This window comes from Mytilus californianus, unplaced genomic scaffold (assembly GCF_021869535.1).
Source record: "Mytilus californianus isolate M0D057914Y unplaced genomic scaffold, xbMytCali1.0.p SCAF_8, whole genome shotgun sequence".
Taxonomy (NCBI): Eukaryota; Metazoa; Mollusca; class Bivalvia; order Mytilida; family Mytilidae; genus Mytilus; species Mytilus californianus.
Genome location: NW_026262734.1, coordinates 32,976,222 through 32,999,746, shown reverse-complemented (window position 1 = coordinate 32,999,746; position 23,525 = coordinate 32,976,222). Strand labels below are relative to the sequence as shown.

Below are 23,525 nucleotides of genomic sequence, written 5' to 3'. Positions count from 1 at the left end.
AAAAAATGTAAACATGAAATCCTTCTAAATAGCCAGTGCTATTAGCTCATATAGCAAAAGGTAAATTAAGAAAAAGGAAAGTAAAATTACTACAATCTGAAGATGAGTAATGTTCTTATGAGTGCCATAAGATTGTGTTTTTCTGATGTTGTTCCCACATCTTCAAAGTGTTTTGCTGCTTAACATTTTGGACATAATACTGTGTTTCTAAAAGTCAATCTTGCAGTACCAATATATTGGCAATGGACAATATAAAAATAAGTAGATGTGGTATGATTGCCAATGAGACAATTATCCACCAAAGTTCAAATGAAGTGGATGTAAGCAATTATAGGCAACTGTATGGCCTTCAACAATGAGAAAAACCCATACCCTTTAGTCGAGTAAAATAAGCCCAGACATGAAAAATATGAAACAATTCAATTGAGAAAACTAACAGCCTAATTTATAACAAACCAATTTACGAAATAAAAAAATCACAGACATGAACCAATGACAATTACTGAACTACAGGCTCCTGACTTGGGACAGGCACATAAAGAATGTGGCGGGGTTAAACATTTTTCCTTTAAAGTAAATGTAACTGCTGAGTTTCTCCTGTAAGCAATTTTTAGTTCATAGTAAACCAATACAAGTCTGAAGTATAAAGATAATCAAAGTGCTTGTAAGCACTGAAGGGTAAAAATTGCTTTAATTTGTCAGTGGGAAGTAAAATTAAAACTTGCATTGTATAAAGCATTGGTTGTAGTTGATTCAACTACAATTCTAGACAAAGGAAGATAACTCCAATTTTTAAAGATGACGTTAACAATGACATCATTGATATTTTTAGAACAGATATTAGATTCCTGCACCTTGCAAAAGTTATGTGATTTTCTTGACAAGTATAACATCATTTTGTAACTTGAATACATTGATAAATTTCTGGAAATGTTCATGGATGGGATGTATAGAATGTTATGATCAATGCACTATATTTTATGTATCTCAAAGGTAGTGATAAACCTTGGAAGATTTAGATATCAAGTTGGTACCATAGGGTTTTGATTGCATTTTATGCAATCTTTACCCAAAAACATTTATATAACCACCAAGGTATACCTGGTATGTTCATGTGCTAGGTAAATCCACCAAAAGGATTAGACTTTAGTTTTCCCTATTTACACCTAAAATGGGCATCCTGTCGATTGTTGAAAACTGTATATTGACCTCTAGATCTTTTGGTTTATCTACTTTGTTGGGTTGCTGTCTCATTGATGTATACCTCCAAACTCCCTTTATACATGTCAATCCGTTGAAAAAGGGGCAAATCTGTTTGATTAGATCAATCGAAAGATAACAGAATTTATATTATATATATTAAATATATATATTCCCTTCCAACTGCCCATTTCAAGAACTACAAAATTTACAGTGGATTCATTTATATTCGTGGGATACCAATTTTTCGTGGATTTCATGGGTACAGGTAAACAACAAATATATACTTTCAATGAAGTGTAAATTATCTATTGGCTTGTAAGAAGACTTCAGCAAAACCACAAAAATCAAATGTAAAATAAATACAATTTTTTCCCAATCCACAGAAATTAATATCCACGAAAATAAATGATCCACAGTAATTATGTGTTGTGGATTTATTACTATTGTTGGTATCAATTTTCATGGTCCAAGAATTTCTATTTCAAAGGTACCTTATATAATGGTCACCATCTACTCCTTTAAAAAGTAACTAAGAATTTGTAATTCGTTGAAAATACAAATTCATGGTTTTCCTCTCAACCTAATTCACAAACAAGAATTTGTCCATAGTACACGGATGCCCCACTCGCACTATCATTTTCTATGTTCAGTGGACCGTGGAATTGGTGTCAAAACTCTTATTTGGCATTAAAAGTAGAAAGATCAATGACATCATCATATCATAGGGAACATGTGTACTAAGTTTCAAGTTGATTGGACTTCAACTTCATCAAAAACTACCTTGACCAAAAACTTTAACCAAAAACTTTAACCTGAAGCGGGACAGGCAGACGGACGAACGAATGGACACACAGACCGAAAAACATAATGCCCATAAATGGGGCATAAAAATTGGTATCCAACCATATTAATGAACACAAAGTATATATTGTTAAACTCTCATCATACAAGGTACTAACCTAATGGAAAGCTGACTTGATCACACATGCCCAACAGCTGTCCAAAACAGATTAGCCTGTCAGATGGCTTGATATCATATCTATCCATGCTACAAAATAAATACACATTTGAAAGAATAAATCAGGACACAACAGTTCATCCGAATGGAGGTATTATTATTTCGGAGCCACATGTTTCTGTGTTCTTAACGCCATCATCAGGATAAATACACTGAGTATTTTTTTCCCTGAAGAACTAAAGTCAGGTCATAATAGTTTCAACAGATAGTAAATTTCATCAATGAGTGTTTTTGTAAAATGTAAAAATAAAACAAAAATCTGTTGTAATAAATTTGAAAAAACAAGAATACAATACAAGTGAAGTGTTGTTGTGCTAAGCATACCTTCATTTGTAATTCCAAGTAACGGAAAACAGTAAGTAGCTGTCCACAGATCCAAAAAAGTGAACAATGTTACAACTCATCTTTGTTGCGCTGTTAACCAAATTTAAAGTATTTTTTTCAGTAGAACTTGAGGCAAAGTGTGATGAGAAATTTAAAGTTTATTCAACATATTGAAAATTACGCCATGCCAGTGGCGGTTCCAGAAATTTTCATAAGGGGAGGCCCACTGACTGCCCTATGCGTTATGATGTTGCGTCATAGTCCCAGACTAGGGGAGGGTTGGTCGCCTGCTTACATGCTTAACCTGACATGGAGCTTGTAATTCTGTGGTTGTTGTTTGTTACTGTATATCATATTTGTATTTAGCTGATTGTTTTACACATAAATCAGGCCATTAGTTTTCTTGTTTGAATTGTTTTACATTTGTCATTTCAGAAACTTTTATAGTTTGCTAATAGTTGCTGAGATCTACATCATTTGATCTCCTGGAGAGTGGTCTCATGGGCAATCATACCACATCTTCTTATTTGATATTTATATAATACGAGATTTTAACCCTAAATGATGAGACTACTACCACATATGATTTCAGTGGTTTAAAAGAGAAGGTTTGTATGATATCACAACATGGCAATACACATACCCTTCTACAGCAAATCGAACAGTATCTTCATTATGACTTGCCACCATAACAGCGATTTGTCCCAATGGTCTTTGTTTTATCTGGTAAAAGACTTCCTCCAGGCAAGCATGATACATGTCTGAGGTAGCATGATAATTAGGATTTATTGGATCTTCATAACCAACAGAGGCAGCTCTTTCTCTCTCCTTTGAAAATTTAAACATGGCAAATCATACTGTATTTAGAAATTATTGCTTTTATTATTGCAATTTTTAAAGAATGGACAAAAATACGAAATTAATTACTGCAATTTCATGAAAAATTGCATATATGTATCAGATATCAGAATGTGAGTTTTTATTATTGCTATACTTACCCAGTAGCATTATTCCCATTAATGAAATCATCTCAATAATTTCTTAATTTAAATATTTAAAACCTAGGGTCTCTTAAATATTTGATTTTTTTTTGTAAATGGCAATGGCCTCAAAATGTTTAAATTAATGCAGTATTGAACATGTTGCATTTTGTTATCTAATTAGGTTCATTTTAAATTTAAAACTTACAATCTATATAAAAATCAAACATGAAAAAAATTCATTTTTGTTTTACTTTTTTTAGTCCACAGCAATGAAATACCCAGCATTATAATATAAAGAGATCTGGTACCTTACGGCCTTCAACAATGAGAAAAATCCAAACCAAATAGTCTGCCATAAAAGGCCCTGACATGAAAAATATGAAGTATTTGCATTTGTTTGGTCTTTTTTTTATCTTCTAAAGTTTTAGATTTTAATTATGTAAGGTATTTATTAAATATTCTTCAATAGTACATAGAGCTAATAGTTACCATTATATGATCAATTATTTATATATTTATATATATAGATACTATGATTTCATGTTATTGTGGCGCAAAATTATTATGATGTCATAACATTACCAAGGATCTAAATGTATAACATCTTAATGATTGTGAAAGTGAAATGTCTACCATATAAGAAGGATAATAAAGAAACTGAAGAAGGCCAGTGGCCGAAATGTCTAAAATATGGTTTAATTACTACAATAATGAAATATGTGTTCCCTATTAGAATTTCAAAATGACAATTTTTTATAATAAACAATAAAAAACATACCCATTTTTGTGAGAAAAAAAGTTTGTAAAATTTTGTACAGGAATGTAATTTTTTTGCACTAAGGTATTCAGTCATTCAAAAGTCACTTGTATTCACTCAGTTTTCCCTTGTAATTTTTTTTTTACATAATTTGTGTATAGAAATTAGGGCATAAACAGTGTAGACTATACCTGTTCCATGTACGCTCCTCTAACAAGTTTTGCTCCAAACTGAAATTTTTCTCTCCTTGATAAATCTAAATCCACTTTTAAATTCGTCAATGCACTCTGTGAAGAAAAAGAAAGATATTATATACATATGCTATAATTTTCAGAAAGCTGCTATTATAAAGACTGAATGCTATATAGGAAATCACAGAGCTTTCAACCAAATTAGAACAAAGTAATTTTATATCATGCTACATTACAGCCTGCATTTAGGAGTAAGTACTAAAACTTAGATCAGAAAACTTTACAATACACAGGACTTATACTTTCTAATTCAACTTCTGTCCTGAAACATAATTAAAGATTGGAACCTACTACCTCCGTATATCAGCACTAAGAAGCAAGTCATGGAAGAACCAGCTAAGCTATTCACAGAAATTTAAATTGGTTCCAAGTTGTCAGTTATTAACCTTCACACACACATAATGTAGTAATGTCCAAGAACGTGACATCATATACAATCAATATCAAGATCAAGACAATGTTATTAATATAAATTAACTAGATAGTTACTTAAATCAAAGCATGGGAGTGCTGGAAAGGCAGCTTCTCTCTACGAAATGTTTTTGTTTTCCATCGTTATGTAATTGAATTACACCTAACACAAGACTATAATGATCAAGTTCAAATGATTTACTTCATCATTTAAAAACTTTTCAGAACAGGCTATAGACAGTTGATATTTAAATTGGACCTTTGCTGCTCAATTTATTATGCAATTGGCATGTGTGCAAGTGTCCCCCTTTTATAAACAAGTACAAAATATATCCTTAATGGCAAGATATGAAATTATTCCATAACAAATAACCAAAAGGCCAGACTAATGGACATGGCATTCCCTAGCATCTTAATGTTAGGAGCATACAATATTACCTTTAAATAAGTCTGATATGTATTGAAGACTATTGCTTTTTCCTTGTTAAATTTTCTCATCATTTCAATAACTATACGACTTATTGCTGGCTGGAAATAGGTTTGTTCTGCATCCACCATTACTCTCACATCTTTTTCTTTTGCATACTGTAAAGAAATAAATGTGATTCATAAAGAAAATAATTTTTGCCCTTCATTAATTCTCATTTGATCACAAGACAATCCCTACAGGTATCTTAGAAATTTGAGCTTATTTCAAATAAAAAGATGCCAATATGGTAGAGGGTTGGGCATCTGTTAACAAGTTTAACCCTGCCACATTCTGTATGTGCCTTTCCCAAGTCAGGAGTCCGTCATTCAGTGGTTGTCGATTGTTGCTGTATATTATATTTGTTTTTTTGTTTTGTACATAAATCAGGCCATTGGTTTTTTCCTTTGAATTGTTTTACATTTGTCATTTTGGGGCCTTTTATAGCTTGGTTTGCTCATTGTTGAAGGCTTGTAAGGTGACTAGTAGCTGCCAACCTTCTATGTCATTTGGTCTCTGGTGGAGAGTTGTCTCATTAGCAATCATACCATATCTTCTTATTTTTATACACACAAAATGTCTCCCTCTCCATCCTGAATGAATGGTATGTTGAGCAGAGGGGTAAGTGGGCAAAACATCAACATCAAAAAGTTGCCAGAAAAATCCAGAAATAAATATGTGCTCAAAATGTCCAACAGGCATTAGATTTTACAAATACTAACTTATATATTCAGGACTAATGAATTTGCTTACATCCACTTCATTGAACTTTGGTAGATAGATGTCTTCTTGCAATCATACCACATCTTATTTTATATTGGTAATGAATTTAATTAGTAAGAACCATAAAACTGTACATGTCTAAGTTACCTTCACTATAGTATTTAATCTTTTTAACATGTTTTTCAACTGTTCATCTTCCTCGTCTGTTAAACCTTCCATCATTTGTTCTGGTATTCCTGTCTGAAATAAGTATTGCATGTAGATCGATTCATTTATAATTGTAATATCAATTTTGGTGTATTAATATGATATAAACAAATGCCACCTAATCTTATTATGGTAACATAAGAGACCTTTTTACAATTAGCAACTTTGTTTCTGATTTTAGAATGTGTTGCAAAGCGAAACAACACCTGGGATTAACAAAACTGTATCCTGCCTATACAGAGCAAGTGGAACAAGCATGGTGCATTGTGCATGATCTGACAATAAATTTGATTTCATAAGTTCATTACCAATTTACTGTAAATAATTGAATTGCAAAATAGGTAATTATGCATAGAAAATTCATAAAAGCTTATGTACATCAAAACCCTCAAAACATGCTCTTTACATACAGTTTGTATAGACAGGGATACAGTTTGTCCTACATATGTATGGTTTTTCCTTTTGCAAAATATTCTAAAATTGGAAACATGGTTGGTAATTGCAAAATGGACTATTGCAGAATAATTTACATATCATGGTTAACATCAATGGTACACTAAGGAAACCTGATACAAGTAAAGTGAGTTAGAGGTGTCACAGACAGACAAAATGGAAGCACTATTTCCTTGATCTACATGATTTAAAATGTGATGGCTTTCTATCCATTTAGTGGTGAGTCTGTTGACTCTAAACTGGTATCCATTCTTCCAATACTAGCAATAATTCAAAAGAAGTGCAAGTTTCCTGGAATGGGATTAGTGTAGGAAATGTTCTAAAAGTCATTCTCTCTATTATGGATAACAAACGTCATTAGGGTGGTTCCTGAATTAATTGTATGGAGAGGTTGGAAGTCACTTCTATACTTTCATTAAATTTTTTCATGGCTGGTGGTTAGTTTAGAAAGACATGAACAATTATAGGAAATAATCAATTAAAATATTATGCATATAGCTGGGTAAAATAAAAAGTACCTTCAAACCCCCAACCCCATACATCTCTGTAACTGCCCTTGAGGGTGATTGGTGATTTGGATAATTGAAAATCTAGTATCCATTCTTCCAATTCTAGCCAATTATCAACAGAAAGGTCAGGCCATTAGAGTGAAGTAACTGCAGGAAGTGATTAACATCAGTGCCTATAATAGATAACTAACCTCTTTATTAGGGACGATCAGTAATTTACACAATTGTAGATTTTTTTCAAGTAGATTATCCCAGTCCCATAAGTCTACTTCACTGAAATATTCAGAGTTGTATATAAATTACACAGAGAACAATAACTCATGGAAAATGAGCAAAATAAATGTACAATTTAAAAATGATCCTTAATTAGAATTTATTGATCAATATTGTCTTTTTGCAAAATATTTATTTATTATTATTTTAACAACTTTTAATTATACAAGCCGATCAAATAAATTTGATATCAAAACAAACTTAAGGAATAAATTTGAGAACTGTCTGTCCTATCAGCCAAATTTCATAGGGTCCACCATTTTAATGTTTTGCGTGTGTTTAACTTTTTGACTTTGTAGCAATCTGTTTGAAATACTAATCCCGTGTTCATGCTTCACTTACAAGGATCTGACAATAGATATAAGAAGATGTGGTATGATTGCCAATGAGACAACTCTCCATCCAAGTCACAATTTGTAATAGTAAACCATTATAGGTCAAAGTACGGCCTTCAACACAGAGCCTTGGCTCACACCAAACAGCAAGCTATAAAGGGTCCCAAAAATGACTAGTGTAAAACCATTCAAACAGGAAAACCAACGGTCTAATCTATATATTATAAATAACGAGAAACGAGAAACACTTATGAACTACATCAACAAACGACAACCACTAAACATCAGGTTCCTGACTTAGGACAGGTGCAAACAAATGCAGCGGGTTTAAACGTTTTAATAGATGCCAACCTTCACCCTAACCTGAAACAACATAGAAAGACACACTATAAAGTATCAATTAAAATGGCTTAAATCAATCAAAAGACATATTAACAAAAACAAGTGAACATACACTGAATGAATAAATTTGATCTATGACACAATGTAAATACAAAATTAATAACATCCCTTTCTAATTTCAGCTTTCGATATCTCTCTGAATCCTCTGGATTTGTCATGATGATACACACCTTCACCAATATGAAGGCTGAAATTTCATTGGCTGGTGTAATAATTATCAGAGCAGAAAGTAAAATGTAGTGTTGTCAGATCCTTGTAAGCAAAGCTTGGTCACAGGATCTGTATATTAATCAGATTGGCTTTGTATGGACGAAAGTTGTTAAGTAACATTGTTGCTACAACATTGAGTAGTTAGTCAAATCATAGGGTTTCCAGTTCTACCTTTAATATTTTTCATTAGAAGTCTTAATAATGAGACCATTTAAAGACATTTCCATGGTTTTGGGGACCATCAAGTTTGCTAAGGGAGCAAGACCAGGAAAAAAGCTGTAATTCATGGACTGTTTTGTATTTTCATTCCGTTTTTTTTTTTTTTTAATTTTAAGCATTATATCTCATTACTATTTCAAAAATGAAAGACCAATAAATTTGCATTCTGTTAGTCCTGAAAAATTGGATTTTTGAGAACTCTGTATTTAATTTTAAACATAGTTTATCCTCTTACTGAATATCACAAAAACACTTACCCATCTTGTGATATATCCAGAATAGAGAACCACCGTTTTGTTTGGTCCCTAGATATTGGTACACCCATCACGTCTAATGTTTTCTGGAAATCTTCCTGACGGAACTTCTTTAAAAGTATGTCGCCTTCCCCAGCAAACTTCTCAAACAGATTTCTTGTTGTAACCAATAAATCTGACAACTGAAGCTATAGAAATAATAGATTCTATTACTTACCATGTACTTGCATGAAATATCACACTATGCAAAGGGTGTCTTTCGTAGCTTCTTTTTTCCCTATGTACAGTAACTTCAGAGATTTATCATTATTGGGATGTTTTTATGAATGTGATAAATGCATTTGAAACCTACTTGTTTGAAATTTCATACAATGATTAAAATTATTATAAAGACAATTGAATAGTATGCCATCATTTTTTCTGGCAGGTGTCACATATAAAGTTTGCACCGTCTTGTTAACTGTATTGCTTCTGTCAAGTTAATGACAATAAAATAAGTTTACCTACCAAGAATTGAGGTCTGCCCAAGGCTGTCAGTTTGATGGCAACAAAACCTGTACTTTTAGTTGAACCTGAAAAACAAAAGTCTCGTTATGAAGATATAATCACACCAAATTTTGTATAATGTGTTTAACATACAAGAATTTCTCTTAATTGTAACATTATCATATCTTATTTTTGACCTGGTTTATTTTTCAAAACAATCCATGTAATCTTAAATAAATAAACAATACATTTATTTTTTTTTTATCAAAGGAGTAAGTTCATGAAGGGTTAAATTTGTCCCTACAATTTTGATGGTTTTTTAATCAAACCAAAATACTACAAAATTCATGTAGAAATAGTTGTTATATAACTATTTATACAAAATAACTCCTTTTTGGCACATCACATTAAAAATGATGAAGAAATGAACCCTCAAGTATGCATTATTTGTGTTGTATTAATGTCAGTTTTTGTCAAATTTTCAATAATTCTTAACAGTTTTTAAAAAGAAATTTACTTTGGCCGCCACCCTGATCCAGAAAGTTTTAGTTTAGATTCAATATCATCACTGGCAACTTTTGGTCACAGAACATTTTGGATCCAAGGTTGCGACCAAGGGTTTCCTCAAGCTTATAGGTCCGAAAAAGGCACGTAACCATCGTTTTTTTGACAATATATCCAAAATTTGCTGACTTTGAAGCCTAGAACGTGCTCTTATGAAGAGATTTGACTAACCTAGTAGTAAAGCTATTGAAATAGATCCATTTAAGAACCAAATTATGGCCATTTTGAAATTTTATGATAAAAGTTGAAATTCAAGGCCATATTTGGTCTTAAGTGAACCTTGTCCTTTAATATACAGAAATCAAAATGTATGTCTAAGATATTCAAAGTGTTTAGCCAATACTTTAATTTTACTAGAGTTTGCACACCAGATTAATAGGCTATACCTTATACCATTTTAATATTAACATCTAAAAGGGGTAGGAGGGGGTCTCATCCCAAATTCCTGAAAAAATAAATGCCAAATCCAGAATTCTGTGAAAATAATGTATCTGTTCCCTCATCATGATAAAAATAAATCCCAAAATTCCTGCAATTTAACTTAATATTCCTGAATTCCTGCAATTTAACTTACTATTCCTGAATTCTTGCAATTTAACTTACTATTCCTGAATTCCTGCGATTTAACTAACTATTCCCGAAGTACAACAAATTAAACAGCTCAATCCTGAATTCAAGAAAAAGGTCCTTCCGCCTCTCAACTGAGCCTTGCCGCTTTTTCCTATAAATACCGTAAATTGGGATATTTTGGCTATAGTCTTATTTCAGTTTACTTGGAACCTTAGACATTGTTAGAAGAAACTCCCAAATTAAATACAGACAAATATACCTTTCCTTAGTAAAATAATAGAATGCAAGATTTTTAATAATCATATTATCTAAAACATTACGAGCAATGAATATGATTAAACAATAAAAATTTTCGATAAATATTTGGATTAACTGACAAATGATCACAAAAGATATAAAACAAGAATGTGTCCATAGTACACGGATGCCCAACTCTCACTATCATTTTCTATGTTCAGTGGACCATGAAATTGGGGTCAAAAATATAATTTAGCATTAAATTTTGAAAGATCATATCATAGGGAACATGTGTACTAAGTTTCAAGTTGACTAGACTTCAACTTCATCAAAAACTACCTAGACCAAAAACTTTAACCTGAAGCGGGACTGACGGACGAACGAACAGATGGACAAATGAACGGACGGACACACAGACCGAAAAACATAATGCCCCTCTACTATCGTAGGTGGGGCATAAAAAAAATTTTAATTACAATATTCATATATTTGTAGGACCAACACAACAAATGTTGTTACACTTTAGATTATTCTTTTTACTTGATAACCAGATCAAACAATTATTGTACCAATACTTCAATTAATAACAGTAAACTTCAATTAATCTAATCTCAAATGTAAAGCAAATTTGTTTCCTAGATTGTAAATTGATGTTAAAGAAGTCACCAAAAAGTTTATTGAAAAAGAACAACATGTGGTTAATATGCCTTCTGTTTGCACTATTTGAGCAAGTTCAAAATGTTTATTTAAAATTGTATTAAAAAAAAATTATGAATTACAAAACATTTCTTGTAGAATGCTCATGTAACTCACTTTGGCAGATACAGAAAAGAATATACATGTACCATGAGCCTCCTCATGGGGTTTTTGATTATGTGATTACTTGGTCGTTTTTATAGTGATTATTTGATTACCAGACAAAATATTTCATGATTATTTGATTATTTGATAATCTAGGACTGTATTTTTGATAATTTGATAAAAAAATAATTAATGATTATGTGATGATATTGGCAAAAAATGTGTGATTATGTGATTACTTGGACACCCCCATGAAGGGCCTCTATCATGAAAAAAAAATGTCTAGCTGATAAAATATCTCCTGCATAAAACATAAGCCAGACCTTGGCATACAATACTAAGAAGTACTTATCAAAATGATAATCAATTGTACTGACATATCCTAATATAGATTCAATTAATGTCAATAAAACTCATGTTTAAATCAATGTCTGAAGATCTTTTCTCTCTTTCCACCAGTCTTATTGATTGCAGTAACTAAGGTGAAGGGAAAACGTCAGTTAATAAAATGCTCCGCAGGGCGCAGCTTGATACGACCGCAGAGGTCGAACCCTGAACAGTTGGGGCAAGTATGGACACAACATTCAAGTTTGATACAGCTCTGAATTTGGATTGTGATTAAATATTTGACACAGCATAGGTTTCTGACACAGAATGAATGTGGTCTAAGAACTTAAAAATTTTAAATTGGACATTCACCTATTATGGTCCAATATCCAAAATCTAAATACATGGTTAGATTCAGCATATCAAAGAACCCCAAGAATTCAATTTTTGATGAAATCAAACAAAGTTTAATTTTGGACCCTTTTGATCTCAATGTGGACAAAGTTGATAACGGGGCCCAAAAATCAAAAATCTAAATACATGGTTAGATTCAGCATATCAAAGAACCCCATATATTCAATTTTTGTTGAAATCAAATAAAGTTTAATTTTGGACCCCGATTTGGACCAACTTGAAAACTGGGCCCATAATCAAAAATCTAAACACATGTTTAGATTCAGCATATCAAAGAACCCTAAAAATTCAATTTTTGTTAAAATCAAACTAAGTTTAATTTTGGACCCTTTGGACCTTTATGTAGACCAATTTGAAAATGGAACCAAAAATTAAGAATCTAAATACACGGTTAGATTCGGCATATCAAAGAACCCCAATAATTCAATTTTTGATGAAATCAAACAAAGTTAAATTTTGGACCCTTTGGACCTCAATGTGGACCAATTTAAAAACGGGGCCCAAAATCCAAAAACTTAATACACAGTTATATTCAGCATATGAAAGAACCCCATATATTCAATTTTTGTTGAAATCAAACAAAGTTAAATTTTGGACCCCGATTTGGACCAACTTGAAAACTGGGCCCATAATCAAAAATCTAAATACATGGTTAGATTCAGCATATCAAAGAACCCCATATATTCAATTTTTGTTGAAATCAAATAAAGTTTAATTTTGGACCCTGATTTGGACCAACTTGAAAACTGGGCCCATAATCAAAAATCTAAATACATGGTTAGATTCAGCATATCAAAGAACCCCATATATTCAATTTTTGTTGAAATCAAACTAAGTTTAATTTTGGACCCTTTGGACCTTTATGTAGACCAATTTGAAAACGGAACCAAAAATTAAGAATCTAAATACACGGTTAGATTCGGCATATCACAGAACCCCAATAATTCAATTTTTGATGAAATCAAACAAAGTTAAATTTTGGACCCTTTGGACCTCAATGTGGACCAATTTAAAAACAGGGCCCAAAATCCAAAAACTTAATACATGGTTAGATTCAGCATATTAAAGAACCCCAAGAATTCAAGAATAAAACCCCATTGAAATTGATCAAGAAATAAGCAATTTATACAAAGTATATTCTTTTGCACAATACTGTGCAATTGAATATTTCTTGCTATTGCGCAATACTGTACAATTGACAATTTCTTGCTATTGCGCAATATTGTGCTATTGGATATTTCTTGCTATTGCGCAATACTGTGCAATTGAAGATTTCTTGCTATTGCGCAATACTGTGCAATTGAAGATTTCTTGCTATTGTGCAATACTGTGCAATTGAAAATTTCTTGCTATTGCACAATACTTATTGTATAATAATTTACACATCCTGTTTGGTGTGTATTTCCTACCATATCATTATTATTTGCTTTTAAATATAAATCAGAAATAACCAACTTAAAATGGAAAATTTTAAAAGAAAAAAAAAAGGAAAAAAAGAAAAAAAAAAAAGAAACCCCCCCCCCCCCCAAATTTTTTGAACCCCCTTATGATTCATCACCCCAAACTCAATCCCAGCCTTCCCTTTGTGGTATGGTATCTTGCAGTACAATTTCAGAGAGATCCATACAATTGAACACAAGTTATTGTCTGGAAACTAGAAAAATGCTTATTTTTGGCCCCTTTTTGGCCCCCAATTCCTAAACGTTTCTGGCAATTACCCCCAAACTCAATTCCAGCTTTCCCTTTGTGATATGGAACCTTGTAGTACAATTTAAGAAATATCCAAACACTTACACACAAGTTATTGTCATGAAACTAGAAAAATGCTTGTTTTTTGCCCCTTTTTTGGCCCCTTATCTTAAAATTTTGAGGCAATTACCCCCAAAATCAATTACAGCCTTCCCTATGTGATATGGAACCTTGTGGTACAATGTCAGAGAGATCCATACACTTACACACAAGTTATTGTCTGGAAGTTACAAAAATGCTTATTTTTGGCCCCTTTTTGGCCCCTAATTCCTTAACTGTTGGTACCATAACCCCCAAAATCAATCCCAACCTTCCTTTCATGGTATTGAACCTTATGGTAAAATTTCATGGAGATCCATTAACTTAAACTAAAGTTAGAGTGCGAAAACTAGGTCTATGTGCATCTTCAACAATGGACAATCTCCAACATTTTGGACTCGAATAGAATTCATGACAAAAATCTTCTTTTTTTTTTGTTGATCTTGTATTGCTTATCATTTATTCTGTTAACAGTTTCTCTCTATCTTCATTAGTTTTTGCCAAAAACACAAAAGGGTAAAAAAATCATCATTTCAGGGCAATCACTCCTATAAAGGTCTACTAACAATTTCAGCAATTTTACTTATTTGTAGATCTTCTTTTGCTGATCATTTTTAGTTTTGAAAGTGTCTATCTAGCTTTTATAATTTTCAAAAGAACAGGCAAAAAACACAAAAATGGTAAAAATTGTAAGAACTCCAATAGGGTGTCGATTGGAGATTTTAGCCACATTGACTAATTAAAATATGTACGTTGCTAATTGGGTAAAAATATAAGTTGTTTTGTCTTCTAAAGACTGTTACTGAATTTAATAAGCGAAGTTTTTCAATATCACAATGAAAGTGTGTAAAGACAAATGACTATTCAAATAATGGGCAACACATGTACATTGTAGTATCATCTTCTTTTGCAGATTTTTAATCAAATTTAAATTTTTCAATAGCCACTTCTCTGTTAAATAAGACATGTGTATGGCAAAATATATCACACAGTCAAAGCCCCAAAAACACCCCTATAAACACCACAAACCTGATACAGCATCAACACATTGTAAGAATATGTTCATGTTGTCATCACACTTAGCTTCATCGTCATAGAAATAGGTCCTGGCACTTACAACCTTCTCACGTCTATCTAAAAACTCCTCATGTGCTGCAAATCTCTTTTGTTCTGGATCTGAAAATGAAAATCAGCAGATCTTGTTAATATCAACATGTACAAAATAATAATAGGAAAGTTAAAAAGACAATTCTCATTTTTGAAGAGTTCAAATTCTTCAGACTCGCTCCTCCACGAGATAAATCTTGATTATGTCAGTGATAGACGATGTGACAGAATTTGTATATCATTCAAATTTTATAATAGTTTTGATTTTTTGTCTTGATTATACAGGTATACATGTATCTGGTTCATTTTTAAAAAATGTCAATTTTTCTGTACAACTACAAGTATTTCCAAATATTCATTTTTAATGAATAATACCGTTGTGTAAGTGTTGTAGGATTAGTGATTCTAAACATCAATAATTTAATTTTGGATGTAAAACATCTTCTGATTGGCTGAAAGTTTTTTGACTATCAGCTCATAGACATAATTTTGTCATGTGACCATAATGCATCAACGGTTTTTCATGATTTACTCCTTAAAAATGGAAGTTAGAATTAAATTATAAGGAAAGACTAATATTTTTTCTGTCTATTTGAAATAACCTCAAAAATGTGGTGCACACTTTTAAATAACCCCGCTACATGGGTTATTCAGTGTGCACCACATTTTTTATGTTATTTCTTCATAGCCAGAAAAAATATTACAGTTATTCCTTAAATAATAAATATGATTTAGATCTATTTTGATGATATTACTGTGACAATGACTGTAGGTGTTGCTCTCCAACTATTGCAGTTCATTCAAAATTCTAACCAAATTGCAATTTGTTTTATCAAAACAAACTGTTCAACTGGTCAGAAATGTTAACCAACTGCTGTAGAACAACCACAGTCAAGTCATCAAAGGTCAAAGTGATAAAATAAAACATACTTACAATTCACTTCATTGCAATTAGAAAAATGTGGCTAAATATTTCTATACATATTGTTATCATGGTTATTGTAAAGAGAAATTCGAAAGGTGAGAGGTAGTAATTTTTTAATTGCTTTTAAAAAATGTAATGATTTCAAAAGCACAAAGCATCATAAAAATTGCCAACACAGCATGTTTCTTAAAAAACAGTGCAAAGAAAAGAAATTTGAAGAAATTTAGTAAAAAAAAAATATATGTGTGCACTCTTCAATCAGGTCTTTGCTGTTATCATCTTAATTCATTAATGAAAACAATACTGTAAAAAAAAGTGCAATTACATGATGGAAACCAAAATCACAGAAGAAAAAAATTATCACTGCAAAAATAGTGACTAGTTATTTCACAACAGCATTCATTAATATAGAAATTTGTCTATCTTATTACTATGGTTAAAGTAATAGGATAGACAATATTTAACTGAAACTTCTATCCTGTTACTATAGTTAAAGTTACAGGATAGACAATATTTGACTGAGACTTCTATCCTGTTACTATGGTTACTTCTATCCTGTTACTATAGTTAAAGTTACAGGATAGACAATATTTGACTGAGACTTCTATCCTGTTACTAGAGTTAAAGTTACAGGATAGACAATATTTGACTGAGACTTCTATCCTTTTACTATGGTTAGTTCTATCCTGTTACTATAGTTAAAGTTAGAGGATAGACAATATTTGACTGAGACTTCTATCCTGTTACTATGGTTACTTCTATCCTGTTACTATAGTTAAAGTTAGAGGATAGACAATATTTGAATGAGGCTTCTATCCTGTTACTATAGTTACTTCCATCCTGTTACTATGGTTGAAGTAACAGGATAGACAATATTTGACTGAAACGTCTTCAAATAGTATATAAATTAGTTTATGGTTTTTTTTACACATTATGAAATGTTTTATTGTTTGAATTCATTTCAAAGGTCACAATGTCTTTATCTTCACAGTTTAGCACACACAAAATGCAATACTGCTTTCGTTAACAGGATTATTATAGATAGACTTAACTAGAAACAGGATAGAACTTATTTTAGTGATATATCGTAAAGAGTATGTTCCTGTTACCAACAACAAATTGATTACAGTAAAACTATATTTGAAGGAATTACTTCATGTTTAGTATATTAGAAAGAGAGAGAAAATTATTGATTATAATATTATGAATTGGTGCCTTAGACTTACGTTGTGGGTGGTCATCTTTATAACCTTTGAAAAACAAGTTTTAGAGGTAATTTTCAGTACAACATGGAAAATTGACAAACAATCTATATATATATATATATGATAATGATAATTAATGACTGTTATATTCTGTGTTTGATGAAAATCCAGATTTGGGATTTTATATCAATAAAATTTGACTTTGCCTTTCAAATCAGTGAACAACTGTTTGTCAAAAATTAAAAGTATAGTCAATAAAATTGAGAATGGAAATGGGGAATGTGTCAAAGAGACAACAACCTGACCATAGAGCAGACAACAAGTTATCACGCTAGGTCAATCATAAATCTACATTGACATAAAGTTTATTGATTGTAAAAAAATCTTGGGATTTTGGATTTTTTTTTTAAATTTGATAAATTTGTTATTTCTTTTTATCAATAAATTAAAAAAAATAGGTCGAGAATAATGTTCTAGGATATTTTCTTTGCTCTGGCAAATAAAAAATTATTGAACACAATAAATGCATGAAAATGAAAGAAGACATTGACCAACTTCTAGACTTAACAGACTAGAGAAAAGGTTGGTTTTTTTTGCTTGTCACTTTCAGAAGTTTTCTGTTCCCTCCTTTCCCCCACTTTTCAGCCGACTCCTCACCACTGCTTTGATATTGAAAATTATTACACCTGACATACATCTGAGCAAGGAGGTTATATAGACCCTCCTTGATCTGAGTTATTTAGACACTTACAGTTTATATTATAAACAATACAATACACGTACTGTTCTACAGATTAATCAGGATCTTACTGATGTACATGTAGATCTGACAGATGAAAATAAGGTCATGTGTCACTTCAAGATGGGAAGGGGGATAACAAACATATTATGTCCCAAGCTTCAAGAAACATACAGTTGTTCAAGATAATCATTTATACTTACATTTTCAGCTTTTTCTTTATAGTAAGGAATTCTTATGCTTTTTCCTTGGCAATGCATTAAAAAATTGCCTAGCAACACCCTATATTTCTGAATATTTTTTCAAAAGCACACATGTACAACTCAAATAAACATTAAAGTAAAAATATCATTTTGTAGTGTATATTTATACATGGCATATGAGATAGGGTGCATGAACAAATCTTTTTCATAAAATAAATGATTTTATTGGTGGCTTTGATCTATATTTACATTTAAATAAATGATCATCTGCCAGTATTTATGTCTTAAACAATTGTCTGAACTTTGTGTATTACAAACTCTTATATATTTATTTTTTATTTTAATTTGAATAATTCTAAACTCACCCAATTCTTCTAGAGGTGGTTGATTTTCTGGAACACAACCCCTGAAAAAAGAATGAACAAAATTCAAATAGGCCAATCTATATATGATGTCAATTGTTTTAAGAAATTAACCAACTTACTGTTGGATAAGCATTCTAGAAAACTTTTACTGCTCTGAAAGACTCAAAGTGAGAAGACATTACCTATGGAACTGTACAGAAATTGTTGTACTACGAATAGTAGCAGGCAGTTTTAAATGGAAACAGCCTTGGAAATGTCAATAAAATGCTCCGCTGGGGCGCAGCTTGATACGACCGCAGAGGTCGAACCCTGAACAGTTGGGGCAAGTATGGACACAACATTAAAGCTTGATACAGCACTGAATTTGGATTGTAATTAAATATTTGACACAGCATAGGTTTCTGACACAGAAGGAATGTGGTCTAAGAACTTAAAATTTTTTAATTTACCTATTCAAACCATATCATTATTATTTGCTTTTATATATAAATCAGAAATAACCAATTTAAAATGGAAAATTTTAAAGAAAAAAAAGAAAAAAAAATCTCCCCCCCCCCCAAATTTTTTGAACCCCCTTATGATTCATCACCCCCAAATCACTCCCAGCCTTCCCTTTGTGGTATGGTACTTTGCAGTACAATTTCAGAGAGATCCATACACTTGAACACAAGTTATTGTCTGGAAACTAGAAAAATACTTGTTTTTTGGCCCCAAATTCCTAAACGTTTAGGGCAATTACCCCCAAACTCAAACCCAGCTTTCCCTTTGTGATATGGAACCTTGCAGTACAGTTTCATAAAGATCCATACACTTACACACAAGTTATTGTCCTGAAACTAGAAAAATGCTTGTTTTTTTGCCCTTTTATGGCCCCTAATTCCTAAAATTTTGAGGGAATTACCCTCAAAATCAATCCCAGCCTTCCCTTTGTGGTATTTTACCTTGCAGTACAATTTCAGAGAGATCCATACACTTGAACACAAGTTATTGTCTGGAAACTAGAAAAATGCTTATTTTTGGCCCCTTATTCCTAAACGTTTTGGGCAATTACCCCCAAACTCAATTCCAGCTTTCCCTTTGTGATATGGAACCTTGTAGTACAATTTAAATTTCATAAAGATCCATACACTTACACACAAGTTATTGTCATGAAACTAGAAAAAATGCTTGTTTTTTGCCCCTTTTTGGACCCTTATTCCTAAATTTTGGAGGCAATTACCCCCAAAATCAATCCCAGCATTCCCTTTGTGATATGGAACCTTGTGGTACAATGTCAGAAAGATCCATACACTTACACACAAGTTATTGTCATGAAACTAGAAAAATGCTTGTTTTTTGCCCCTTTTTGGCCCCTAATTCCTAAAATTTGGAGGCAATTACCCCCAAAATCAATCCCAGCTTTCCCTTTGTGATATGGAACCTTGTGGTACAATGTCAGAGAGATCCATACACTAACACACAAGTTATGTCTGGAAGTTACAACAAGAGTGCACACGCTGAAATGTCTCGCCTTCTTTATTAATCATTGATATTATGTTGATAGTCCTAAATATAAAGCTTTATTACAACTGTCACATAAACTTAATATTAACCAAAAAACTAAACATTGACCAATGAACCATGAAAATGAGGTCAAGGTCAGATGAACCATGCCAGGCAGACATGTACAGCTAACAATTCTTCCATACAACAAATATAGTTGACCTATTGCTTATAGTTTAAGAAAAACAGACCATAACACAAAAACTTAACACTGTGCAATGAACCGTGAAAATGAGGTCAAGGTCGAATAAAACCTGTGCGTCCAACATATAGATCATAAAATATTTCCATATACCAAATATAGTTGACCTATTGCATATAGTATTAAGAAAAAAGACCAAAACTCAAAAACTTAACTTTGACCACTGAACCATGAAAATGAGGTCAAGGTCAGATGAAACCTGCCAGCTAGACATGTACACCTTACAATCATTCCATACACCAAAAATAGTAGACCTATTGCATACAGTATAAGAACTAGAGGCTCTAAAGAGCCTGTGTCGCTCACCTTGGTCTATGTGCATATTAAACAAAGGACACAGATGGATTCATGACAAAATTGTGTTTTAGTGATGGTTATGTGTTTGTAGATCTTACTTTACTGAACATTCTTGCTCCTTACTATTATCTCTATCTATAATGAACTTGGCCCGGTAGTTACAGTGGAAAATACTTTGTAAAAATTTACAAAAATTTACAAAATTTATGAAAATTGTAAAAAATTGACTATAAAGGGCAATAACTCCTTGAGGGGTCAATTGACAATTTTGGTCATGTTGCCTTATTTGTAGATCTAACTTTGCTGTACATTATTGCTGTTTACAGTTTATCTCTATCTATAATAATATTCAAGATAATAACCAAAAGCTGCAAAATTTTCTTAAAATTACCAATTCAGGGGCAGCAACCCAACAACATTCTGCCTGATTGGTCTGAAAATTTTAAGGCAGATAGATCTTGACCTAATGAACAATTTTATCCTTGTCAGATTTGCTCTAAATGCTTTGGTTTCAGAGATATGAGCAAAAAACTGCATTTTACCCTATGTACTATTTTCTAGCCATGTCGGCCATCTTGGTTCGAGGGCAGGGTCATCGGACACATTTTTTAAACTAGATACCCTAATGATGATTGTGGACAAGTTTGGTTAAATTTGTCTTAGTAGTTCCAGAGGAGAAGATTTTTGTAAAAAATTACAAAAATTTACGAAAAATGGTTAAAAATTGACTATAAAGGGCAATAACTCCTTAAGGGGTCAACTGACCATTTTGGTCATGTTGACTCATTTGTAGATCTTACTTTGCTGAACATTATTGCTGTTTACAGTTTATCTCTATCTATAATAATATTCAAGATAATAACCAAAAACGGCAAAATTTCCTTAAAATTACCAATTCAGGGGCAGCAACCCAACAACGGGTTACCTGATTGGTCTGAAAATTTAAGTACAGATAGATCTTGACCTAATGAACAATTTTATCCTCATCAGATTTCCTCTAAATGCTTTGGTTTCAGAGATATGAGCCAAAAACTGCATTTTACCCTATGTACTATTTTTTAGCCATGTCGGCAATCTTGGTTCGCGGGCGGGGTCATCGGACACATTTTTTAAACTAGATACCCTAATGATGATTGTGGACAAGTTTGGTTAAATTTGTCTTAGTATTTTCAGAGGAGAAGATTTTTGTAAAAAATTACAAAAATTTACGAAAAATGGTTAAAAATTGACTATAAAGGGCAATAACTCCTTAAGGGGTCAACTGACCATTTTGGTCATGTTGACTCATTTGTAGATCTTACTTTGCTGAACATTATTGCTGTTTACAGTTTATCTCTATCTATAATAATATTCAAGATAATAACCAAAAACGGCAAAATTTCCTTAAAATTACCAATTCAGGGGCAGCAACCCAACAACGGGTTGCCTGATTGGTCTGAAAATTTAAGGGCAGATAGATCTTGACCTAATGAACAATTTTATCTCATCAGATTTCCTCATAATGCTTTGGTTTCAGAGATATGAGCCAAAAACTGCATTTTACCCTATGTACTATTTTTTAGCCATGTCGGCCATCTTGGTTCGAGGGCAGGGTCATCGGACACATTTTTTAAACTAGATACCCTAATGATGATTGTGGACAAGTTTGGTTAAATTTGTCTTAGTAGTTTCAGAGGAGAAGATTTTTGTAAAAAATTACAAAAATTTACGAAAAATGGTTAAAAATTGACTATAAAGGACAATAACTCCTTAAGGGGTCAACTGACCATTTTGGTCAAGTTGACTTATTTGTAGATCTTACTTTGCTGAACATTATTGCTGTTTACAGTTTATCTCTATCTATAATAATATTTAAGATAATAACCAAAAACGGCAAAATTTCCTTAAAATTACCAATTCAGGGGCAGCAACCCAACAACGGGTTACCTGATTGGTCTGAAAATTTAAGTTCAGATAGATCTTGACCTAATGAACAATTTTATCCTCATCAGATTTCCTCTAAATGCTTTGGTTTCAGAGATATGAGCAAAAAACTGCATTTTACCCTATGTACTATTTTCTAGCCATGTCGGCCATCTTGGTTCGAGGGCAGGGTCATCGGACACATTTTTTAAACTAGATACCCTAATGATGATTGTGGACAAGTTTGGTTAAATTTGTCTTAGTAGTTCCAGAGGAGAAGATTTTTGTAAAAAATTACAAAAATTTACGAAAAATGGTTAAAAATTGACTATAAAGGGCAATAACTCCTTAAGGGGTCAACTGACCATTTTGATCATGTTGACTCATTTGTAGATCTTACTTTGCTGAACATTATTGCTGTTTACAGTTTATCTCTATCTATAATAATATTCAAGATAATAACCAAAAACGGCAAAATTTCCTTAAAATTACCAATTCAGGGGCAGCAACCCAACAACGGGTTACCTGATTGGTCTGAAAATTTAAGTACAGATAGATCTTGACCTAATGAACAATTTTATCCTCATCAGATTTCCTCTAAATGCTTTGGTTTCAGAGATATGAGCCAAAAACTGCATTTTACCCTATGTACTATTTTTTAGCCATGTCGGCAATCTTGGTTCGCGGGCGGGGTCATCGGACACATTTTTTAAACTAGATACCCTAATGATGATTGTGGACAAGTTTGGTTAAATTTGTCTTAGTATTTTCAGAGGAGAAGATTTTTGTAAAAAATTACAAAAATTTACGAAAAATGGTTAAAAATTGACTATAAAGGGCAATAACTCCTTAA

General features: G+C 32.1%; 1 protein-coding gene across 2 annotated transcripts in view; it reads right to left on the bottom strand.

Moving 5' to 3' along the window:
• LOC127711778 (proline dehydrogenase 1, mitochondrial-like) overlaps positions 1–23,525 on the bottom strand; it is a 52,040-nt gene that overhangs the window by 4,195 nt on the left and 24,320 nt on the right. Inside the window, exons 3-13 of one of the 2 annotated variants that reach the window (XM_052217903.1) lie at positions 18,730–18,770; positions 17,444–17,467; positions 15,215–15,361; positions 9,506–9,570; positions 9,002–9,186; positions 7,497–7,578; positions 6,284–6,376; positions 5,386–5,532; positions 4,477–4,572; positions 3,189–3,373; positions 2,163–2,251 (exon numbers count right to left, since the gene is read on the bottom strand). In XM_052217903.1, the coding sequence (XP_052073863.1) occupies positions 2,163–2,251; positions 3,189–3,373; positions 4,477–4,572; positions 5,386–5,532; positions 6,284–6,376; positions 7,497–7,578; positions 9,002–9,186; positions 9,506–9,570; positions 15,215–15,361; positions 17,444–17,467; positions 18,730–18,770 (1,154 nt within the window). The remainder of the gene's footprint in view (positions 1–2,162; positions 2,252–3,188; positions 3,374–4,476; positions 4,573–5,385; positions 5,533–6,283; positions 6,377–7,496; positions 7,579–9,001; positions 9,187–9,505; positions 9,571–15,214; positions 15,362–17,443; positions 17,468–18,729; positions 18,771–23,525) is intronic. The other variant, XM_052217904.1, reaches the window with a different exon arrangement.